The sequence below is a fragment of the Lates calcarifer genome, linkage group LG1, assembly GCF_001640805.2.
Source record: "Lates calcarifer isolate ASB-BC8 linkage group LG1, TLL_Latcal_v3, whole genome shotgun sequence".
Lineage (NCBI taxonomy): Eukaryota > Metazoa > Chordata > Actinopteri > Centropomidae > Lates > Lates calcarifer.
The window spans coordinates 17,715,674-17,730,552 of NC_066833.1; the positions used below are offsets into that span (position 1 = coordinate 17,715,674).

Here is a 14,879-nt window from a genome sequence, read left to right on the forward strand (position 1 = left end):
TAGCACTGATTGCCTGATACCTGGCTACGGAACTGAGAAGTTCAAGGTCGACTCAATGCAGAGGAAATTTCAGCATCTTACCAAAAATACACATTTCTCCATTCTGATGCCAGAAATGACTAAATCCCAGCAATAACGGAGCCAGCTCATATTTCAAGATATACAGTATAAGGACTGAACTGAAATACATATCAAAAGACAACATGAAAACAAAATTAGGTGTGTACTTCATAAGCTTTATTTGGAGTCCTGTTTAAACTGCCAGTGTGTTTCTTATCTTAAGAACTGCTCAGCAGATAGATCAAACCTCACCTTTCCACTCTCTCTGACATCAAATAGGGGATTCATGTGCCCGACCATTCCTATAACTTTCCTGAACTGATTGGACTGCTGTGCCGATGTGAGAAAGGAGCCAGGGTTTGAACTTCCTCTGTCGCTGTTTTTTCATTCTTGACACTGTTCATGTGAACAACCAAGTTCAACGCTATGAACACTGTACCTTCTACTTTCTGAAAATGATCATATTGTGTGTCTCCCCTGTCTATGAGTGACTCTGCCTTCCAGTGTGGCAGTTCCTAACAGGTACAGTGTGTTCAGTGTGATAGAACAATACATCACATAAAACAGTCCTTTTCTTTCATAATCCAGGCCATCTAATGAATGTAAGTCCAATATTCATTCCCCTCTAATCTCTGGTTTGCTCATCACCAATTCCTAAGGGAAAAATCTGTTTTTTTAGCTGCTAAATGCTCCACTGTGTTCACCAGCTTGTTGCTGACTTTATCAGTCTGGTGTTTGATGCTGGTCAGCTAATATGCAGTGGATTTATCAGAGCTACTTGATTGAAAACAGCTGCTCACTGCCTCTGTAAACAACACTGAGAGTGGTGACAGTGAACTAAGATAGTAATGCTGCACAACTTGAAATAAAACAATGAGCTGAAAGATAAAGGACCTGAGGGGAATTTCACATCACATGTAGTCATTTGTTCATATAAGAATATTCATTACAGCAGTTTTGAATAAAATACAGTTATGACGTTGTTGGTGATGTTTCCTGCACCATTTTTTTGCTGATGGGGATTTTTCACTGATATCATATGTAAACAGACACTTGGTTGGCCTCTCTGGAAGTTTAAGCAGGTCAGATTCTGAATACATGGGCCATGTTATAGTTATGCTCAATGAGACCAAATATTATGTGACGTTGCTCTGTGCACATATTTAACATGAGGGGAACAGCTCTTAACATGAGTCACATTAGTAGAAAATCACATTCCTCCAACCCTTGACTAAAGAAGTCTAATGTCAGCGCTTCCCAAGAAGAAAATCATGTCATTTATTTTCCTGTCAGTCAGACACGACTAGAGTGCTGTCAGTCACCATAAGCAAAAGAGCCATGAACACACTGCTCGGATACATACCATTAGGATTGGAACCAGTCACATTTTCAAGAGTTACTGCACCCAGGTTGTCAGCAACACATTTTTCATGAGAGAGCTTTACTTTCAGCCTTCCAGACGTAATCCAAGCCTTCAACATGTGGCTTTAGGACAAGAGGTCTGAGGATGTAACGCCATGTGGGAACCTTATGACTTGTTTAAGATATTGCAGCAGGAAGAATCAAAAGCTGGAGGCATTTACAGCAGTAGGTAAAGTACTGTAGCCTACATGTAAGCCTAGAAAATGTAAGGTTTAACATAATGTCTTTTATTTTTTTAAAAGAATAGTCCCTTTCATTTCAGCCAAACTTTTTAGAGGGAGAGGATGGTTATGTTATGTATGCAGTCATTAGAGATTCTGAAGAACAGAAGGAGATTGATGAACTTGCTCAGCCCTGTGCGGTCTGTGCTGCCTGGTCATACTAAGGCGAGCTCCTTACAGTGCTTTCCCCTAGGCGAGCGAGACTATTGGTCGAAGTTCAGATATAACTTCATTTTCTATGTGGATGAAATGCACCTTAAGGGCAGAGGCAGTGGGTGGAGGAGAAAACGGGGCTCGGCAGAATCTGTGTTTCCAGCTCGCACAGATGCTCGGTGAGAGTCAGAGGCTGGGGCATAAAAGAAATCCATTGTGGCTGTGGAGCCTGGCTGCTGACAGAAATTAAATTGTGTCCACTGACTTTTCATATAGCAACCCAAGGTCTGTGTCAATAGTGCCAGAGTCTCAATACCATTACTGAGCAGGCAAAAAAAGCCTTTTTGTTTGTACTCCAAATGTCAACCTTTCAGTTTCCTTTATCTTCCTCTCACACATGAGCAATTTCTAATAAAGCAAGAACACCACAATTTCAGCAGTGAAATATCACAAAAGGACAATCAACATAACAGCCTTTGTATTAACACTGAGTAGTTACTAATAAATGGGGATGGACTGTGCATCTTTTGCACACGTCACCAGCATGTTAATTTAGTCAGCAACACTGTGATAAAAATATGTCATGCATTTGCAAGAAGCCAATGAAAAAACCATAATATTTTAAATTGCTGAAAAATACATAGCTCATTAAAATTCAAATGTTAAATTTAAATGCAAGTTGCCTAGCAACATTCAGATCTCAAAGAGTAGATTAGAAGCATTAACAGCCCTTTCCTTATCAGTCTAGAAGAAACATTGCAAGTTCAGCATCAACAGTCGAAAGTAACACCAATATTAACTCTTGTTTTGCTTCTATTTATATCACTTCTTTCCCTTGCTGCCAAAAGTGGTTTCTTGCTGGGAGTGAGTACTGGTGGTGGTGATAATGGTCACTTGCCAAAAGATTTGGCCATTGTTGGGTTTACTGTTCTTTTCAGTGACTAGCATTATTGACAAGAGGTTAGAATATGTGTTCCTTATCCTGTCATGTTGGACTGAGGGCAGACTGAATGCTACAGTGACTCATTAATAGCTCTTGAGGTACAAAGTGGTATTACAAGACAGGATGGTCCAGGGCTAGCTGGTCAGTGTGTTAACTCCAAAAGATACATCCGTAACACAATACATAGACGTCTTTAGCATAACGTCAAAACTGATATTTCTTCATATTCTTTTGATAATTTTAGTTACATCTTTGAATGTTTTAATCTGAAATACTTACATATGGCACCTTTAAACTACACAAAAACTACACACATATTAATTTGGAGATAGAAGAACGCACATTTCTTGTAATGAGGAAGACAACATTTTATCATGAGTTCAGTATTATTGTGTGGGACAACACCAACATGACATTCTTTCAATCTTCATTAAAACGAGACATAATGAAATCTCTCAGACCATAGTTTGTTTGGTTCTTCTGTTAACAGATACATCTCCTCTGTTGCATTACAAGGTCTGTTTGCATCTAGGAACGCAAGCTTTCAGATAGAGCTACTACAGTGTTTTCAAATTGTACTTTTTCATTTAACATGTTATATGATCTTGTAGAATAACAAATCTTCACAAGAGCAAGAACAAAACATTTTCTTCTTCTCTCTTGAGAAGAAATTACAGTGAGTGAGCTACAATTTTGTTTAAGATAAAACATTAAGACACAGCTGTTTATATTATCTTACCCACATCACTGAAACCACTGTGTGCCACTAAGTGTATATTTAAAAAAAAATATCTGTACAGGCTGAGCAGTGAAATCTTGATTCAACAAGACAAGACAGTCACAAAATTCCCAGCTCACTCTCAGTCTCGGTTCTTCTGAGACAGATACAGTGCTCAAACGAGTATCAGATTGACAGATTGATACATGAGGATCCTGGACGTGTTGATAGTAGCAATCTGTATGAAACACAGGCCAGAGCAGCAAAGAGAAATTACTTATTTTTTTGATGCATGGATCCCGCTGTTGAGCCTAGTTCATGGAAAGTTCAGTTGAGCAGCAGGCCCTGTCATGGTCCTTTTGAATGGATTCACTCTCCACTATCTCTCTGGCAGGCCGAGGGTAATGGATGAGGTGCAAGGTTCCAACAAAAAGCACATCTGCATCTACACGATAAAAAGTTTCACAAAGGAGAGGCAGGTTTTCTTTGAACGAGCATCCTCTTGGAGTTTCCCACACATGGTCTTCATAAACAGTTGTGGTCTAGAAATAACCAAAATGTTGCTCTTCTGAGGTAAACTGTTGAAAATATATATACGCAAGTACAACCTAAAAAAGTGCAGACACAAAATCTCACCAGGCTGCAAACAGAAACACATTCATGCATTTCTGCAACTGACCACAGCACTATATTACAAAATGAGAAAGCATCTGACCAACACTATTCTAATAATGGTATGGTCATTGGTGTAAACTGTTCTGAGATGTGTTTCATCCTTGCTTTTGGTCCATTATTGAGCGCATGTCATTGCTCAGGGTAGACAGTATTGTGTAATTGACTGGCTGGCCCTGAGGCAACTGGAGATGTTAGGCATCTATGTGGTCACACCTCAGTGCCTCACAGTTGGCAAGGCTGGGCTTGCAACAAATCACACTCCACTGACAGCCACGCTCATCTTTCGCTGCTCGCATCCTGTGGAACTGCAGCAACAGCAACAAAAGAGCCTGAAAGCCAAGGACCCCACATTTAAATATTACTCAGCATCAAAAATTTAGCCCAACTCTACTTGTGAACGACAATGAACTTGTTCCAATCAGAGAACTGTGAGCACATGGTAGAGGCACTTACCCTGCCTGTAACCTTAGAAATGACTGGGAAACCTCTGCTCTAGCAAATGGGAAGGTCTGGCAGGGGAAATGTATTGTCTGGGCACTCCAGAGAGAGAGAACAGATGGGGACGTGCTCCTGTTGTTGGGCCAACAGGACACTTGAACAAGCAGATTGCACATTTACATTTACGCCTCAGAACTGGAGACATTACAGGCCAGTGCTTTACACAGAATAACATGCATTGTTTCATCCCAGCATCTATAGAGGAGGACGAATGCAGCAGACAGCTATCAGTGCATGAATGTACAGATTTACTAATTCATCAGACTGCAGACAGGTCAAAACTGGAATGGTTGTTTAAGAAGTGTAATAATATTAATCATTACTTACTCTAAATTATCTTTATAAAATCAGTTGTTCTACTGAGGACAGACAAGACACAGGGAAGACACCAGAATAACAATTGCCAGCATCTTTCCCATGAGACAAAAATGTATTCAGATTATGCCTGGTGGTCAGAGTGCATCCCAAAATCCTTTAGTTTGATTTTATCCCATCTATCATTATTCTCTTTGGCAAACACAATGCCATTGGTTCCCAGAAGAATTATAGGGCAGCACTGCAGAAGACAAACAATTTACTGGCACTTTGCCTCACTGAACAGCACTGTCAGCCTGCCAGGAACCATCCATTTTGAACAATACATGTTTTAGTCACCGAGCTGCACATTTCTTGGACACAATAACTCACGGTATTCATAGAAGCATTTAAGTTATGCCAGCCACTTAAGATAATAGAAGCAATTCAGACATGGGCAAGAGTGTATTCTCATCACACAGATGTCTGATTTCATTGTATGTGTAATGAATTTAGATAAACAAATATTACATGGATCAAATGAGTAGAGAGGATGTGTTGGAAAAATATGATCACCTTCCACACCTATATTCGATACATTGCGCTCTAAACTACCTCACCTTTAAAGAGGGAGAGCAGATGAGATTCTTCTTGGCAGCCTTTTCTGCATTAACTCCCTCTCCTACCAGAGTGTAAATTAAGTGGGGAGCTAGTGCAGTGTGCCGAAGCAGGAATGTGGGCCTGAGGCAGAGCAGAGTAGAGCAGTGGGATGCTCCAGGGGAGCCGGAGGCCACATTATGCTGCAGCAGGGCCAGAGAGCTCAGAGTCTGACAGCCCTGCGCCCTCAGTGGACACACCAGGACCACTGCCACCGTATTCTCAGGACATTTACATTATTCAAAGATAAATGCATTGTCAATTTTGTGTCTCCCAACACTAGATATGTGTGCCGCTTCACTCCTCCCGCAGCCAAAGGTGGGCTCACCTCCACCCACTGCAAGACATGCTACAAATGAAATCAAATGTCTTTCTCAGTGGTGCAGAATTACTTAACCCTGCACGCTGCCACAGTGCTCTTGGATTTTAGATTGTAATGCAGAGGTCTGTATGTAAGGAGAACAATAGAGGCAGGAAATGTGCCTTGGAATTTAAAACATGGCTTCACATTGCAGCTGAGCAAGTCTTTGAATGAGGATTTTAAAAGGGATGGCACAAAGAGAAATCTGTTCCTATGTTTGTTTGGCTTGGCAAAGTGCATTAAATTAAACATAATTTCATGCTATATAGCAAATAAATAGCACTCTCCTCTATTCTGATTAAGGAAATTCCCTCTGTGTTCTCTTTACCCTACTCGACCATCTACTACTTGAAATTTGAAACTCAAAAGACCTGTTTAAAGAAGACAAAGTAAGGTAATATGGATACTGACTTCACATTTGTAACACATTTGTATCAAGTTGTTAAACCACACAAAAAAATGTCAGACTTGATCAATACTTTGCAGAAGGCAGAAAGGATAAGGCCAAAGATGAATTGTGGCACAAGGTTATCTTTTAAGATTAAAATACAATAATAACTCACTCTGTACCACACTGAATACAGCTGTTTAAATGCAATGTGTGCTCAAGGCACAATGAACTTCAGTAACCATAAATACTGTCCACACACCTCATGAAGAGATCAAAACCATTAAAAAGAATTGATCCCTTAACATGCATTGCCTGAATAGCCAAAGCATATATTAATCCCATAACTATTAAAAACACATAACTGAGCCTCACAGTTGCACTGGGTGACACATTATTTCAGTATGATGAACATGCAGTTTATTTTGGGTCAGTCCTGCTGTTATAAATACTCACTAGGGTACCAAGTGTGTGTTAATCCGCTGCTGAAAATAGTCCCAGACAACTTCAGTATTAATACATTTTTGAATAATGTTTACTATATTACAGATATCTTCTTTACAGTGATTTTTCCTTTAGTAAGTCCACAGTAAGGTGTCTTGTAAAGATCCTGTACTGATACAGATCTCCCATACATCCTCAGACCTCCAGTGAAGCAGGATCCAGTTTCAGTGCTGCTGTAAAAGAAAAGTTCTACAGGACAGGCCGTGGCCTGAATGTTGAAACTTCATTCTATGGATGAATTGTTAACTTTAATACTGAAACTTATGAATATAGTTATTCATTCAACAATCCATCTCTCATATCTAAAAGTCATAGACTGTTTTACTGAAATAATGTGTCTGGGATTACAAATGAAAACCACACAGGATCATTCTTTATCCAGCAGACAGATTAAATTCCAAACCCTGTTACTGTAATAGGCACACTTGTAGCTTGCCATGAATTAGAGCTCTAATTATATTAGGTACTATTTTAAACAAAATAACACATTTCTTATGATCCATAGGTGTAATTTATAGCAAAGCCAGGTTCATTTTCCTGGGCAATCAATTTTGTGGTGTAGCAGAAGACTAATATAATTATGTAAAGCGCTGAGAGCTGAGTATCGCAGTCAGCACAGAAAGGGTTTTTTCGAAGATAAATGAAGATGCAATTTATTCACTCATAATTTCATACAGAAAATGCTGTGAAAGAAATCCATATGAGCATCAGAAAAAGGTAGAGGCACTAATACTTTTTGATATAGACTACCAGAGCATTGTAGTCAAGGCTTGGGTAATGTATGAGTTACTTCAGGTTTCCTCACATCACTGGGCTATCTTTCACACTGAGGAAGGAGGAGAGGAGCCTTTTGGCCAAGCCCTCTAAATCATACCCAGAGGAGTGAGTCATTTATTATAGTTACAATTATATCAATATCACTAACACATAAGAGCTGCGATAAATCCACGGACATCATTTTCTGTGACAAACATGTGTGATCAATGTACGGTGGGTCCTCAGCTACTGTTATTCTTAACAGTTTGGCTGGAGGTTTCTCCAAGTTAAAATGCTTTATGAATCAAAAACACAACAACACCACCACAGGAACTCAGTGTATTAAAGTACAGCAGCCAGATTTTCAGTCTCACATCAATTCTCATCTTCCCTCTGAGCTTCTGCTATATCTTCTGCATGTTCTTATTGGAAACGCTAACCCATCAGCCTGCTGTGATGGCACACTGAGCGTGCAAAACAAAGGGCCACCTACGCTTTGCTGGAAATCCATTTCAGTCAGCTACAGAGGCATGTTGCAGAAGAGTAGGAGCTGACAGGGATATATATATTTTTTTTATTATTTTAGGTGCTTCACATGTGTGTTGTGCAAAATGGAGAGAAGCTCTACATTAGCCAGTTGCTGCTGAGTGGTGTGCTGTAGTCTTATATTAGGCTTTTTACCATTTGTTTTGACCATTTTGAGATGATTCTACATTTGTCTGTGTGTGCAGACGTATTTTCCCCATGCAATATGCCTTCTTTAATAATAAACTATCAGAGCGTCAGATGCAGCCTTCTGCAACCAGCAGACAAATAATGAGTTTTCACATAGATGTGATGTAACCCTGCAGTGATTGTGTAGTGTGTTTCCACCCAGAAAGAGAAATACAGTGTAGACTTTATGAGTTGGCAAACAACACAGATGCCTCCACCATCAACAGAGTGTCTGCCTCCTCTGCTCCTTCACCTACACTGTGTGTGGTGAATCCTTAACGACAGCAGAGGCCACGGAACAGGAAAGACTTCTGACAATGGTGTCCTCTAACATTCACATCTCCGTCAGTGTTTACACATGGTCAGGGTGTGTGCTACAGATCACTTTTCTTTCCTCCTCTTGTCCTATACCAAAGAATTATTGGACATCACCATAAACTGAGCTCTGCATGGGGAATCCTGACCTTCAGTTTAATGGACTGAAACAAAATTTTGAAAGTAAAACCATTTATATGAAGCTTTTATGTTAGATGTGAACGCTGTGGTGAGGGGAAAAAATGGCACCTTCTTCACAAATTAAAACAAAAAGGTGGCAGCTCTATTGTATTTTGAATAGTTTAAAAAGGAAGGAGTGAATGAGCATCAAATGAAAAGAACTCATTTATTTGAAAAAATATGGGCTTTCAAGTAGGAATACATTATCATTTATCACTATACATAAAATAATAAAAGAGGTAACTGGCAATTTAAAATGAAACATCTACTTGGTCAGTGAGTTCATATTTAAATGATGTTGCTGTTCATTCAGAGACAAAGATAGGTATATATTAATGAATTAATAAACTCAAACACAGTAATTTAATCAGTTTATACCTTCTCCTTTATTCAAAGGACATCCCCAGTCATCACACAAAGCTGGCAACAACATTCTGAAGTAACAACAATTACAGTCAATGTCTATGCATCAGCTGGTCTAACTGAATTTATAATCAATCCTACACTCACGGTCTAAAATCATCACAGTTACAGCTTTCATGATTGAGAGAGTCAGTGACAAAACACAAGTCACTGCCCAAACAACAGAAAATAAATGATAAGTTGGATACTTTGATAAAAAACCAAAGCAGACCTTCAGGCCCCTTTTTTCTTTCACGTCCTCGCGCTCCACGCCACTCTCCATCTCTGGCATCAGTTTCAACTACGGGACAGAAAAGTCCGTCTAGGTCTTGTTGGGTTTTGCTGAGATGAAAATCCTCTCTCTGTTCACTTCCGCCAACCGCTTTGTCTTGAAATTCCGTCTTGATCCGGCGATAATCCACAGTAACTTTGTTCGGTGATAACAAAGAAGGATAGGACGCGTAAATTCAAGTCATTTTTTGTGGAAAAAAAGGAAAAAGAACTAAATGTATTTAGGCCATATGTATTTTACTGATCTTATTTTCTCCTGCAACCTTTTCACAACTGCTGCTCCCTCTTGTCTCTTGTGCCAACGCGTGTTGAAAAAAAGCCCTCTTGGGATGGAGATGAATGCTGCTCACTTGTGCAGAGGAATCATCGCGATATGTTCTGTCGATGGCGACGTGCAGACCAACTTTTCACCGAGGGCTGATTAAAGCCTTGCAACATATTGGTGCGGTGGGAATGGATAGTTCTTCCCAGTAACCTATAAAGAAATACATGATAAGAAGCAGCTGTGACTGGACCTCTTTTACTCTACTTCAAACTCTTTGAATGAAAGACTGTGGTACAGATCCTCACTGCTACAAGCTCCCTGCCCATCACCTGAAACATCAACACAATTGCAAATGAAAAACATTGAATTCAAATACAGGTTGTCCCCAGTTAGGATGTCCTGAGCAGAGATTGTTCTTGACTTGCTCTCATTAATAGTTAGCCTACAGTAAGACTATACTTCCCCATATGTAAACATTACCCTCCACTGAACAGGCGTGGTCTGCTCTGCTTTTATCCAATCAGGGAGACTGCCTGCTCCAACAAAGCCTCTGTCTCGCTTGATTTGTATCCTAAAAGTTATTTCACACTCTTGCTAAAATTCAACCATCCTTAATCCATTTTAGTAGATAGTCTAATCTAAAATTGACACAATCCAAACAATTTATATATATAGATGAAACTCAAAAACACAAACTCAGGAGTCAGTGAAGTAACATCTATTCATGTAGTTTCCTGAACAGACTTCTCCCATTAAGGTATAATTTCTTTCTGGTTTTTTTGCAGAGCAAAGGGAAATATGCTACTGCTGCTTCCAATTGGGGAGAAACTTCCTTTTTGTGTGCCAGATTGTTGAATTTGATCTGAATTATATCCATGTCCAATTACAGAGTCAGGGGTGTGATGGCAAGGATAAAAACCTCCACTTGCTCCATTTGGTGCCCGCAGGAGTGAGATTTGGACTTTTATTATTGCCTCTGGGTTGTTGGTGCGTTTTTCAAGGTATCTGATTACTGATAAAAGTCCAAATTAAAAATTAAACATAATTTTTAATCTAGATCCTCTTATACCAGAGAGGTGTTTTATCCTGGATGAAATATTTTCATTTGCATCTTCATTTGAACCAGTTGTTTTTACGATTTGATTACAAGAAATGAATCTTATGAATATTCAGCTTGTTGTGGGGCAAAATGTTTCATCCAATTAAAAATGTTTTATGAAAACCATTTTAAGGGCTCCATAAATGACTTGTACAGCACAGAAAGCGGCGGTGGAGGGAGATGAAAGAAAGAGCTCACCCAGGGTTAAAATGGCCGCCATTCACTGAGTACTGAGATGATTTGTGGTCTACTGTAGCAGCTCCAACCAAAATCCAAGATGAATTTGATCATAAAATAAGATGAAATAAACTTAAAAGGATAATACCTGCATGCTGTGTCACATTCACTCCACTGGCTAGAACTTTTTTGGACCACTGTGACTGTGGGACCTGCATGGATTTAAAGCCACTGATGATTTCTGTGACAAGAGTTTCATTTGGCTTGATGCGCTCTTAAATCCGAGGATATATCATCTCAGAAAATGTGAAAGCCGTAGGATTCTTTGTTCTTTTTTTTTCTAACTCTCACCCCCACCATTAAAGATTTGGGCAGCTCGGTTTGAAATGTGTTACTTGGATTTGGAATGCAAATGCTTTGTTCACGAGGAGGAGGGATCAGCGAGGAGTCTGAAAGCGACGAGTTTTTGATTAATGAGCTTTGAAATGGCTCTCCAGGAGCAATAAAGGATGAACTGCTCTCTCTTCTCTCTCTCTCTCTCTCTCTCTCTCTCTCTCTCTCACGCACACACACGCACACATGCATCCATCCATCGTTGCATCATTTCCAATGTCAAAGAAACACCATGTTTTTTTCTTCTTCTGGTTTTATTGTCACTAATCAGCCTTACCCATCAGCGAATAGACATATTTTTATACTTCCACTCCACCAATGCATGGAAATTATTTTGAAAATCATCCCCAGCCTGCACCAATCAATTAGAACAGCCAAGGATTAGGCTTCGGTCTATAGGTAAATTGAGCTTATTCTCTTGTCCCAGCACATAGAGGAAGGTAATCATGTGGCCAATATTAAAAAAATATGTGACATGTGAAAGATGCAATAAGCTCATAGACTCACTTCCCTCATACCAATAAAATGTCAATAATCCCCAGAGCCTTTTATTCCGCTGAAATGCACTTTGCATTGGAAGCATAGAGCCGCCTGATGAGTTTTAGATATCCTGGTGTCTAATTATTGATTGGCTCTCCCTGTTTGGACTGTACAGTAGAGATGTGTGAGTCAATAAGGCTCCTCGCTGCTGTTGCCTGACAGTTTCCCTCAATGAGGAGTTAAAATAATCAGAGACAGTGCTCCTGCTGCAGGGCTTTTTTCCCCCTTTTTTTCTTTTACAAAATCAACAAAACGCAATAAAAAAAGACAAGTTTGAGCACTTTATTTACAAAATGTTAAACACAATAAAATATAACATTTCAATATCATTAGGGTTTCATAAATTTATGGATATCCAACTGAATTGAATAACAATGGTAGACAAATAAAAAATAGCAATGGGCTACACAAAATGACATGCTGGTGTGTATAATATTTGATACTTCGATAGTCTACGTTTTGCTTAAGGTTTGACACAAGATTAACCATGGACATATAGTGGTGTTTATACACTATAAAATGCCCCATTTATCCCAGATTTACAATTAGAAATGCTCTTTTTCAACAATACACTGCGAGTCATAGCATTTTCCAAACCCTGTTTTTCCAACACTTCCAAGTGCACTGATCTGTCCAATCTTACAAAAAAATTCCCACACTTATATAAATACTCGCATATAAACGATAAATAATGTGCAATACAAAAGTAATTAAATAATAAATAGGCTATATGCTAGTATGGACGATTATGCAACATAATAACAAATAAATAAATAGGATGCCCGTTTGGAGAGTGAGATCCTGACAAACAGACGAAAATTTTTCCCTAAAAGTCTTTCTCTCTAAAGATGAGCTTCTACTTTCGTGATCTACGAGACTTACCTTCAAGTAACGGCATGAAATATTCAGTCAAAAAATGTTTTGCGCATTGCACTTGAGAAAAACAACAGAAAAGGAACAACTGACAACCAGGCTAGTCTGCCTCTGCGCATCCCCAAATATTCAAGAGAAATGGACAAAGCTGTATTATTTAGAAAATAATTACACAATAGCATTAATAGTAATATCAATAATACTGTAATAATACACACGACTCGCTTGGAGTGTAGTTATTAGACTAGTGAGGTAATAAAAAGAGCGCAACGTAATTTTGGCACACACACACACACACACACACACATACGCACACACGTACACACGCACGCGCACACGCATACAGAAACCACATATTACAAATGCGTGAGTTTAGGCGCTTCCTGAATCCTTCCCTGAGACGCTTGGTGAGAGGTGAGGTCTGTGTATGTGGGATGGGGATCACAGGGTCCATGATGGTGGTTTCCCGGGATCTGGGCGGCACAGCTGTAGTCCACACTGGTGGATGAGGGGTGGGGAAGATGGCCGAGGTTGAACATGGGGCCCGAGGCTGGCATGGAATCAACAAAATTCCCACCCACGTAAACGGGGCTGCCTTGCAAATTGGCGTTGGCAAAGCTGCCGTTGCTCTGCATGCCGTGGTGTTCGTACTCGGAGCCCGGGTACCTCTTCTGTTGCGGGATGCAGCCACCCAAGGGCGCCGTGTACGCGGCCAAGCCGTACATGTTTTGCTGGGGTTTGGCGAAGGACGGGGGCGAGGGCGCGTCATAGCTGAGGCTGTTCACGTTTTGGAGCTGGCCAGAGTATCCAATGTGATTTGGGCCACTCAGCGGCGGGCTTCTGTCCGGGGAGTGTCCCAGGGGAGAGTGCGCGAGCCCTTTAGACTTCTGGTCCTTTTTGTATTTCATCCTCCTGTTCTGAAACCAGATCTTTATTTGGCGCTCGGTGAGATTCAACAGATTCGCCATCTCCACTCTCCGAGGGCGACAAAGGTAGCGGTTAAAGTGAAACTCCTTCTCCAGCTCCACAAGTTGTGCGCTGGTATAAGCAGTTCTGACCCGTTTGGAGGCTGGTCCCGGTGGGCTCTTCTCGTCACTCACCTCACCACCTGCAAATGAACAAATATGCATCTTAGCGTCTTAGGAGCCACAATAACTCCACTTCAGAAACTGTAAGCACAACAAGGCCAGGTTACTGCCGCCCCCCCCCCTCCCACACACACACACACTTCTCCATCATGATCTCTACCTGCAGCGGCGCAGTTGTTGCTCTTCTGTTTTGAGTTCTGCCGGGTCTCCTTCATCCAGGGGAAGATCTGTTTGGTGAGGGCTGGTGTGGCAGTGTTGGACGCGCCGCCGGACGGGGACTTCTTCTTCTGGGATGCAGAGCTGTTAGAGCTGGGAGAGGATGCGGACAGTGGAGGTGCCTGATGCTCCCCAATGCTCGTGGCTTGGCTGCTGCTGCTGCTGCTGCTGCTGTTGTTGTTGTTGTTGTTGCTTTGACTGCCACTTTGACGCATGCAGTCCCCGTTCAGGTCACTGTCTTTGAGGGTCGGTGGCCGGACAGCAGAGGTCTGGATGGGACACACTGAGCCCTGGTAGTCATTCTCAATGTTAGAAGTAGGGTAGGACTGGTGTGCGGGGCCGTAGTTGTAAGAGTCTGGTTTGGGGTAGGTGTAGCTTCCAAAAAGTCCAGAGTTATCGTAGTATGTTGCTTTCTGCATTTTGTGGATTCAAAGCCAATAAGCCAGTGCAGCTCTATCCAATGGCATGGGTGTTGTTTATTCACGTGATTGGTGTTTCCCACCGTGGCTCCAGTCTGTGACCTATAAAGAGAAAACACATCAGACTCATCTGGACACTCATAAGGCCTTTACTCATTACAGATGCACCTTCCCTCACGTAACTGTTTGATATTTGAGGTTTGAATAAACCAGTTCACAGGAGAGTCCAGCCCAGACTCAGGCTGCTAGAAGCCACT

General features: G+C 40.8%; 1 protein-coding gene across 1 annotated transcript in view; it reads right to left on the minus strand.

Moving 5' to 3' along the window:
* Positions 1–13,120: 13,120 nt before the first annotated feature.
* The window catches only part of hoxd3a (homeobox D3a), a 19,463-nt gene continuing 17,704 nt past the window's right edge, over positions 13,121–14,879 (minus strand). Inside the window, exons 3-4 of the mRNA XM_018675791.2 lie at positions 14,148–14,724; positions 13,121–14,007 (exon numbers count right to left, since the gene is read on the minus strand). Of these exons, the coding sequence (XP_018531307.1) occupies positions 13,256–14,007; positions 14,148–14,622 (1,227 nt within the window). The 5' untranslated portion in view covers positions 14,623–14,724 and the 3' untranslated portion in view covers positions 13,121–13,255. The remainder of the gene's footprint in view (positions 14,008–14,147; positions 14,725–14,879) is intronic.